Genomic DNA, 10,357 nt, shown 5'->3' on the forward strand with positions numbered 1-10,357 from the left:
AGAAAAACACGTCAATTTTAATAAGACCCTGATTAGACAAGGTTTAATTCTATGAATATATTATTAAGGTGATACAGCATAAAGCAGAAAGTTCTTTATGCTTAATGAATCACCAATAGATTTGCAAAAAATCAAAGCACTGGCCTACTCAGCTATGACAGTTCACATAATCAAGACTTTAGGAACACCAAAGCACCATTCATTTGCTCCTTCTGTACAAAGGTCATAACCCTTAAAACTTTGTCTAACCTCAATTTGTCCCATCTCTTAAACACCCTATTTATAAGCTGGTATAGACCAATACCAGTGTTTAAAGCACTAGCAACAATATTTTAAAATCTCCTTCTAATTGATTTGCTTTTGAAATAGATTAGTGAATACCTTTCAAACACTGAATATTTGCCTTAGACAAAAAGCTCTCTTAAATGCAGTGATTATAGTAAAATCAACCGGTGATTTGGCTGTCATCACCTAAGTGTTCACCATGACCCAAACACCGCAGCAAACCAGGAAGTTTTGCTAAGTTGAATTTGCCTAGTCCTCCTTCCTTATCTAATTTGACACAAGCAATTTCCTTTCACTGATGCATTTACTTTCTACAGATAAAACAATAAAAGGAAAGAAAAAAGCATTGAAAATTCCATCCTGACATCCACTGAACTGCAGGGTGGATCTGACCAACTGGGCAAGTCAGTCTCATCAGCTTCCCTCAATGTGTCAGCTTTTTTCAATAACAAAGCTGAAAGATGACCCATGTTGATAGTTTAACAGAATACTAAAAGAAGTTTTTGCGAAAACATTTTGCTTATGGGAAGGGCTTCAAAAGTTGGCACTAAAGTTACTAATATCAGACACCATCAGATTGGCCTGTAGAGGATCAAATTGGGCTAAGCTGACTTTTAAAAAGGCAGTTGTGGTGACAGGTTTCAAGAAACTGGAAGGCCACTGATATTAGTATCTAAGAGCTATCCTCTGATCTAGGGCAGAAACCTTAAACGTGTCTCTCCAGACTCAGTGAAGTCAGCAAACAATGTCCCCAGTCTGTGCATGACTGATATTAAGAACCACACTTTTCCAGCCAGGACCATAGTTTCCCTCCTCCCACTTCTCTCCCGACCCAGACAGGTGATTACAGACAAGGAGGCAATTAAGTTGCTTCAAAATATTTAATACGTGTTAGACACGTAAAGTTACATTTTTATACAAAAATCAATACAACGAAGGAGAAAATACTGTACAAAAACCTTGTCAGCTCCCCCAACCTTTATACAACAAAGACTGGAGTCACCGTATCTACAAAACCATAAGGTCTTTCCACTTAGGGCTTCTGTCTGTAAACTTTGTTTCATTAAACACTTTTTAAAAGCACTGTGTAGTAGTTCTGATCTAGAGCTTTTAAAAATATATCTATTCTCTATAAACTCCGTATTTCCAAGCTTGAACTCTTCTGTGAAGTTCAGCAAGCTTTTTTTTTTTTCCCCCCCTGTGGGGAAGACAAGGGCCGCTCATATTCCCTTTTCCCAGAGTAATCACAGGGTATAAACTTTTTCAGTGAGATAGAAGGGTGGGGGGAGAGAGAAATAATACGAGCCTCTACCCCAGACTAAATCCCTCTAGTCTTAGGAAATCCTGTGAGGAAATGCCACCGCTGGCACTGGTGCGATGCTAGCTTTCATGTGAGGGGTGTGTGTAAAGTCCCTTCCTCCCCCGAGTACGAAAGGGGAACTCCCCGGCCCTCTCAGCCGCTTCCTTCTCGGTGCTGCCGGCAGAGGAAAGTCCCTGTCTGCCCCCAAGCTCCCAAGCCCTGGGAAAGGGGCGATGCATTCCACGACAAAATAGTCTTAATTCAACAAGACGAACATACGTACAGACATAACAACACCACACAAAAGCGAACGATCGTCCTCTTCCGACAAGCCTCACCCCCCCACCCCCCGCCAAGTCTCCAGAGGAGACCGCAGGGAGGCTCGGCGCGGCAGGGCCGCCGAGCCCAAGGGCAGTCCGTGCGGCCCGGCAGCACCCGCAGGCTCCGCCACGCGCCCAGCGCCTACGGTCCCTGGGCCGCCCTCGCGGCCTCACGTCGGGGCCCCCCCGCGGCTCAACCTCCTTCCGACGGGGACCCGGGGGCTCAGAAGGCCACGATGGCTGTGCTCCAAGGGTTAATGTCTCTCAGCACCGGCTTATCGCAGCAGATCTGCCCGGGCTCCGCGGCTTCCGGACCGCTCTCCTCTCCCTCGCCTTCCTCCCGGCCGCCCCCGGGGCTTTTCCGCAAGAGTCCCGAGAAGCTGGAACCGAAGATGCTAATGAGGTTAGCCACGTTACCGGTCTCCATCTCCTCCTCCTCCTCCTCCTCCGCCGCCCCGCCCGACTGCTCCTCTGAGTTCCGGCGGGGCTTCTTCAGCGGGCTGGAGCCGGGCGCCGGGCCGCCACCCACGCCCGCCGCGCCGCGCTTCCGGGGGCCGACGGCGGGCGGTGCTGGGGGCTCGTCCTCGGCGGGCCGCGGCGCGCAGCAGCAGTCAACTCGGGGGCACGCGCCCAGCGGCCCCGGCCGGTCCGCCGCTCCTGGGGGGCAGCCGCAGTGGCGGCGCGCCTCACGGAGCCCCTCGGGGAAGCCGTCTGAGCCTCCGGCGGGGCCCCCGGCTCCTCCCTCCGCCGCCTCGCGCGGTCCCTCCACGCGGCGCCAGGCAGCTTCCGCCGCCTCCACCTCTCCGCCCCGGACAGTTTCCCCTGCGCCCGTCATCGGGGCCCCGGGCTCCGCGTCGCCCGCCCGCGGCGTGGCCGGGTCAGCGGGGCGCTCCGGCTGCGGCTCGATCTCGGGCCAGGCAGCACCGGCGGCCGGCGGGGGCGGCTCCCCCCAGCCCGCGGGAGGCCCGGCCGCCGGCTCCCCGGGCTGCGGCGGCGGCACCGCCGGGCTCCCCGCGGGACCGGCCAGGTAGAGGCCCGGGCACGGGTCACTCAGGTAGACCTGGCGGGCGCTGCGCAGCACCAGGGAGACCAGCAGGTTCTTGTGCAGTTTGATGCCGCCGCGCTGGACCCGCGAGTTGTAGATCTTGCCCAGGGAGATGCTGACGATGCGGTGAGCCTCCAGCTTGAACTCCATCCTGCCTCCCCCTCGCGGGGCTGGCGCCGAGGTGAGGGGTGAACCCCCGGCTCACGTTCGGAAGCTGAGAGGGAACGAGAGACGTCGACAAGTCCGGTCCGGAGCTGGACCCTCGATACCTGAGGGCTGAAAAGAAACGACTCCGGTGACGCGCTCCCCGACCCCCGCGTCCTGGGCACCACAGAAAACAGCTCAGTCCCAGGTCCGGTCGCTGACTGAGGGCAACCCGGACGCCCGGCGCCTTATATACGCCCCTCGACCGCCAATCGCGACGGGCCGCCAACCGTTCCGGGGCAGGCCGGCGCGCCCTCGTGCGCCGCGCGCGGCCAATCGGAGGCCGAGGAGGGGCGCCTGGGCTATTCGAACGTTAGTCCCGCGGAGCAGGCTCTTAAAGGGGGCGAGGACGCGCTGGCCGGACGGGTCCGGGCTTGTGCTCCGCCGGCGGGTGACGGGGCGGAGGCGTAGCCAGAGTGGTTTGTAGTTCAGGATTCTGGCTTGTGCGCAGGCTTGCCAGAACCAGAGGGAACTAAACCACTCGAACTTTCATCTGAGTATACCCCTGGATAATAAATAGTATTACCACAAGGGATTTAGCAGATACTGATTTTGGATGAGTGCCTTGCCTTCCTAGAGTCACACACAAGCATAACATCTGTCAGTTCTAATCCCCAAGAAAGAAAAAGGGGGTTCTAAAAGTTCCTAAGGTTTTGGGCTGCTTATTAAGGAATTGTGACTAGGTACGAAATTATTGGTTCTCTACGAAAGCCATCATCTATCACTTTGTTCTCTAGATTCTAGAATAAACACAAGTGTCCCTTAGGTTACAATGAAAGGTGGTACAAGTTCTCCCCGGTCATTTTTCTTCAACACAAGGACTGATAAGTTCACCCTTGGAAGAAGTTCTAAAAATACAAATAGAGAAGTCCTGTGTTCCCATCATGATGTCATAATTTTATTTTGTGTCAAGGTAAAAATATAGGGGAAGACTGTTCCAGACTTTTCTGGTCAGTCAACAACTTAGTCTATCTAGTGATCCTTAGTACATGGCATTAGGGTGGAATCACCACAGGGTTGTCCAGAGTCCTGGACTGGGTTCCTGGAGAGTCAGTCTGAGTTAGTCCACCTAAGCTCCACCACAGACCTGCCTGATGATTCTGGGTAAAGAACTTCAGGATACCTTAGTTTCTCCAACTCTAAAAGGGAGAAATCACATACACATCTATTCTATTATGCAAAAGAGAAAGGACAACTCTCACCATCCATAGATAAATGGATAAAGATGTGGTACACACACACACAATGGAATATTATTCAGTCACAAAAAAGAATGAAATCTTGACATTTGCAATGACATGGATGGAGCTAGAGAGTGTAATGCTAAGTGAAGTCAGTCAGAGAAAGACAAATACCATATGATTTCACTCATATGTGGAATTTAAGAAACAAAACAAGCAAAGGAAAAAGAGAGACAAACCAAGAAACAAGACGCTTAACTAGAGAACGAACTGATGGTTGGTGGTGGGGGGAAGGGGTGATATAGGTGATGGGGATTAAGGAGGGCACTTGTGACTCCTAGGTGGCTCAGTTAAGGTTCTGCCTTTGGCTCAGGTCATGATCCCAGGGTCATGTTCTCAAGGTCCTGGGATTGCCCATATCATTAGGCTCCCCGCTCAGCGGGTAGTCCGCTTCTCTCTCTCCCTTTGCCCCTCCCCCTTCTGCTCTCCCCCCCCCCCTCATTCTCTCTCTCCTACTCTCTCAAATAAATAAAATCTTAAAAAAAAAAGGAGGGCATTTGTTGTGATGAGCACTGAGTGATGTATGGAAGTGTTGAATCCCTACATTGTACACCTGAAACTAATATAACACTGTATGTTAACTACACTGGAATTAAAATTTTTTAGAAAAATGACAACTCTCAGCCACATTTGAATCATAAAACTAAGCATAACTTTCTTGGAATCCACATGGAATAGTTAGCCTGATCCTGCACCAGAGTTTGGCCAAGTGGGATATTTGGTTAGGAAAAATAGTGAAAAGTGGGCTTGATAATGAGTAATTCACAGTTAAAAGAACTCCAGCAGATGTGATGGCTCTGTAACATTACTTATGCCACAACTTATTAATGGTAATCGAGACACCAGGACATGAGACCCAGAGTTCCTCCCCTCTAGGAGTTTTCAGTTTGCATAAAGGAGATAAAATAGTAACATGAATAATTCAGAAGCAAGCCACATATTTTGAGTAATAACATGAAAATTTTTCTTCTAGTTTCTCTTTCTTTGATAGTTATTAGTCACCATAAAACACTGATTAAGAATGCAGGCTTTGAAGGGAAACTTCCTGAGTTGGAATCCCAGCTCCACTTTTTACTTGCTGTGTGACCTTTGGAAAGTTATTTTACCTCTCCGTGCCTTCATCTTTTCCATCTTAAAATAGAGATAATAATAGTCCCCACCTCTTAGAGTTTTGTGAGGATAAAACAAGGTAACACATGTGAAGCTCTTAGAACAGCCTGGCATATAAGAAGCTATCAATGTATGTTAGTTAGAAAATATCACCCCACGCAAGACCCAGGGGTGGGAGAAGAGGCTGAGGAGGGAAGAAACAGACAGGAGAAAGAAGCTATGCTTGAAGAGCTTGTTGAAAAACGCTGAGGTAGGATCCACAAGTTCTGAGCAGCTGGAGCAACAAAGTTTGGTATAGGGAGCATATCATTTGGCAGGTGTGCCAGAGGCTAGAAACAGGGGCTGGAGCTAATGACAGTGGGTCATGCATGCCTCAGTGAGGAGATGGGGTCACAGGGAGCTACCTAAGGTTGTTGAGTAAGAGAACCACAGAACAGATTCTAGAACAGTCAGTACACTTAATTTACAACTGAACTACAAAGAGGATCACTTAATTATAAAGCTCTTGTGAGAGTTTAGGCAAAGGGTCCTGAAAGCCTGAACTAAGTGGAGGTAGGAAGAATTACAAAAAAAAAAAAAAAAAGGAACACAAGGAACTGTAGTGATGATCTGGGGTGTCCCCACCCACTCAAACAGGTCACTGGTAGAGCAAGCCTTAGGTGAAGCTGACCCACATGAGCTGGGAGTTTCACCATCTGCCCCTGCATTCATGGGCCCTCAGGACTGCTCTCCTCACTTGCACCTGTCATGTTCAGGTCCCCTCTCAAATTGTGCTGTCGTCGAAGGTAGGAGCCCATCTCATATTTGTAGCCAGAAGATAGCAAGAATATTTAACAAATGTATGGCACAGGCAGTAACCACCAGAACAGAATCCTGGAGGCCCTTATGGTACAAGGGTTTATGGTGGATTCCTGCAGGAGCAGCTGAGTGGCCAGGAAAGGGTGCACTCAGGGGGCTGGGGCAGACGTTCTGCCAACTGGCATGGAACCATTACAATATTTTAACAACTGGAGTGGCCATACCAGTGTATACTGGGCAATTATGAACTCGGCTTAGTGAATTTCGAATAATGATATTGTCTATCCGGCACTGTGCTAGTCACTTTCCAGCCATTATTTATCATCCTTAAAAAGTTCTGAAAGTAGATCAGGAAACTAGGACTCTGAAAGGTCAAGTAATTTCCCCCAAGTCATGCAGCTATGGGTGGAGGGGGTGGGATTGAACTCCAAACCTATGGAGCTCTAAAGCTTGAGTGCAGAGTTCTGGGACCAGGTTACCTTGTTTCACCTCTTACTAGCTGTGTGACCTTTGGAAAGTTATTTCACATCTAAGTGAAATGAGAAAGTCATGCCCAAGTTATTCAACCTTTCTGTGCCTCGGTCGCCTATTGTGTAAAATGGAAATAACAATACTGGGACACCTGGGTGGCTCGGTCGGTTAAGCCTCTGCCTTCGGCTCAGGTCGTGATCCCAGGGTCCTGGGATCAAGCCCCACTTCGGGCTCCCTGCTCAGCGGGAAGCCTGCTTCTCCCTCTTCCGCTCCCCCTGCTTGTGTTCCCTCTCTCATTGTGTGTATATCTCTCTCTCTGATAGATAGATAGATAGATAGATAGATAGATAGATAGATAGATAGATAGATAAAATCTTTAAAAAAAAAAAGAAAGAAAAGAAATAACAATACCTAAGGGGCTGAGTACAGCTCCCAGCACCATATAAGCACTTACTAAGTCTATTTCCTGATATTGTTCTTATTATACCAGTGCCCATATGAGTCCCAGGCACATAGTTAGTGCTTATTGAATTGTACATGGTTTTTCTACAATACCACAGAATAGCTGCTCAGGAAATGTCCACTGATCACTCCTATTATCAGGACTTCTAATCCTGAGACAACAGAATGGAACCTTGAGAACTCATCTCTTATGCTCAGCAAACTTTACCTCCCCCTACCAAAAGAGAGATCCAGAACAACTTTTCCTAAGCTTTAGAAAGCAGGTAACTGAGTCCGAATTTGCCATTATCAATCGTTGAGACCTTTTCAGTTAAAAAAAAAAGAAGTGGTAGAGGATGAGAAACCCTAGCAGTATGAGAAGGACCCAGGAAGCAACTGCTCTGGACGAAATGGCCAGAGCATGTCCACAGAGTCTGGTCCATCCCTCCACCCCATCTCCTCCCCTGGACACGCACGAGCAGGTTAGCATGCTGACAGTTGGCCACACCTGTTCCCACTCAGGTGCTGCGTGGCACCTGAGAGCAGGGCCTGCGTGCCCACTGCTGTTGACTTTATTTCTTGTTGTTCTTTATTTCTTGCATGACAACTTGAAGCCTAAGGATTATGATCAGATGATCACAGAGCTTCTATTGCCTTAAATTAAGTCTAGTCTGTATAAGAACAATGCAAATGCACCATGGATGATATACTCCATAGCTCGAGCTGTGAGAAGTAACGAGAGGAGTAGGTGAAGTAAGCTCTCTGCACCAAGCCTACCTTGCCATGTTAGGCCACTTGGAAATTGTTGGGGGGTCAAAGTTGCTTATGTAAGTGAATAAACATTCGTAGGACATCCTGAGTTCTTTAGGGGAAAAGCGCTACAAAAATATATTATTAGCACTTTATGTAGGCAATACTCCTCTTGCTCTTCTGAGGACAAAGCTATTTAATTAATTTATTTATTTCAGAGCGATAGCTCGCATGCAGGTGGGGGGTGGGGAGAGAGAGAATCTTAAGCTGAGTGTGGAGTCCAACGGGGGAGAGGGGGCTCAATCTTACAACCCTGAGAATCATGACCTTAGCCGAAATCAAGAGTCGGATGCCTAACCGACTGAGCAACCCAGGCGCCCCCCAAAGGCACTTTTTTTTTTAAAAGATTTTATTTATTTATTTGACAGAGAGAGACAGCGAGAGCAGGAACACAAGCAGGGGGAGTGGGAGAGGGAGAAGCAGGCTTCCCGCTGAGCAGGGAGCCCGATGTGGGACTCGATCCCAGGACTCTGGGATCATGACCTGAGCCGAAGGCAGACGCTTAACGACTGAGCCACCCAGGCGCCCCCAAAGCCACTTTTCAATTCAACTTTTTCTCTCTCAGTCTTCTGTCATATTTTATATCTTTTTTTTTCCTTTTGGCTGCTTGACTACTATAGAATTTCTTTATTTTCAAATAACATTTGACCAGGAGTGGGCACCAAAACCTGCCTTTTTTTCCTCCTCCCCATTTCCTTTCCTAAATTAGCCCTCCTTCTTGTCCTAAATTTTATATTTTGGTTCAGAGAAACTTAGGTTATTTTTACAATCATCCTTGTCATACCTTGCCTCCTTTAGTACTCTTAGAGAACAGATTCCTCCATAAATAGAGTACTCAAACTCATTAAAATGAGCCTACCACCCTCTCAAGCCACAGAATGGGAAGCCACTACCATATAAAACCCTAGGCCTGCACTGTTCAGTAGAGTAGCCGCAGGGCCAATGGGGCTAGGTTGATTGCGGAACTGAATTTTGAATTTTATTTACTTCAAATCTGAAAACTGAAACAGGGTAAAATCCTTTTTTTGAAACCCAACTTTATTTTGTATGATTTTTGAAGATTGAAAATTTAGCATCTGAATCAATGCCGCAATTATAAAATACAGAGCAGAGTTCAAAGGCTTAGTATCAAAAAGAGAACATAAAATGTCTCATTCATATTTTTAGAATGGTTACATGCTGAAATGATAAAACTTTGGATATACTGACTTAAATAAAATATATTATTAAAATTAATGTAACCTGTTTCTTTTTACATGTGTGGCTCAAATTATATTTCTTCATTTTTAAAAGATTTTATTTATTTATTTATTTGACAGAGAGAGAGGGAGAGAGCATAAAGAGGGGGAGCAGCAGAGGGAGAGGCAGGAGAAGCAGGCTCCTCGCCGAGCAGGGAGCCAGATCATGACCCAAGAAGGCAGACGCCCAACCGACTGAGTCACCCAGGCACCCCTCAAATTATATTTCTATTGGACAACAGTGCCCTAATGGTAATAAAAGGATAGGGTGGTATGGACATATAAACATGCATGAGCATATTGTGAGGGAAGATAAAGTAAAAAGGAAGTAAACCATAAAACACTTAGATGGTTGTTAAAACACTTAGCTTCTTAGAAAATCTAAGAAAAAGGCAAAAAAAAACAGAGCCAATCAGCCAGATGACAGTTCTTTCTAGAACTGAGAAGTGGCCACACAGGTGGAGAAGCACAATTCTACGTATCTGATTGTGAGAACACAGAAATTATCACAATATTATTTTAAAATTCAAAATACAAACATGCAAACAAATTTCAAAAACTCACTTGGACAGCACCATTCTTGTGCGCTGTTAGAGTGCATTTATCCTTTTCAAATTCTGATGTCCACCTGGAAGCTGCAGGACCATTTGTTTCCAACGTGCCATTTTCCCTGCACAAAAACCTTCAGTGGCTCCCCATGACCTTTATGGCAAAAATCCAACCCTCTGGCCTGGTCTCTGGAGTACTACACAATACACTGTCAAAGACAAACAGCCTGGAGTGGTGAATAGAGCCTGGCTTCTCACCAGCTGTGCATGCTCTTTATCTTACAAAATTGGGGAGTTGGACTAAATCAGTGGCCCTCAAACTCTGGCTGCACAGTAGAATCACCTGGGGAGCCTTTAAATACAGGAGCTGCCCAGACCTCACTGCAGATGACTTAAATCAGAAACTCTGGAGTGAGACCCAGGTATTGGAATTTTTTTAAACTCCATAGGTGATTACAATGTGCATTCACGTTTGAGAACTAGGGGACTAGATATGATTGTTTTAGGATCACTTCAGGTCTAGAATTCCGAGATTCTATGAATCCA

The 10,357-nt window shown here is 47.2% G+C and overlaps 1 protein-coding gene across 1 annotated transcript; it reads right to left on the bottom strand.

Annotated features, from left to right (window-relative positions):
- Positions 1–1,152: 1,152 nt before the first annotated feature.
- IER5 (immediate early response 5) lies at positions 1,153–3,403 on the bottom strand. The gene has a single exon (XM_025877957.2). The coding sequence runs from the start codon at positions 3,098–3,100 to the stop codon at positions 2,129–2,131; it is 972 nt and encodes a 323-aa protein (XP_025733742.1). The 5' UTR covers positions 3,101–3,403; the 3' UTR covers positions 1,153–2,128.
- Between the last annotated feature and the right edge of the window lie 6,954 nt (positions 3,404–10,357).

The sequence above is a fragment of the Callorhinus ursinus genome, unplaced genomic scaffold (assembly GCF_003265705.2).
Source record: "Callorhinus ursinus isolate GAN/ISIS: 27379988/994484 unplaced genomic scaffold, GSC_fseal_2.0 scaffold13, whole genome shotgun sequence".
Lineage (NCBI taxonomy): Eukaryota > Metazoa > Chordata > Mammalia > Carnivora > Otariidae > Callorhinus > Callorhinus ursinus.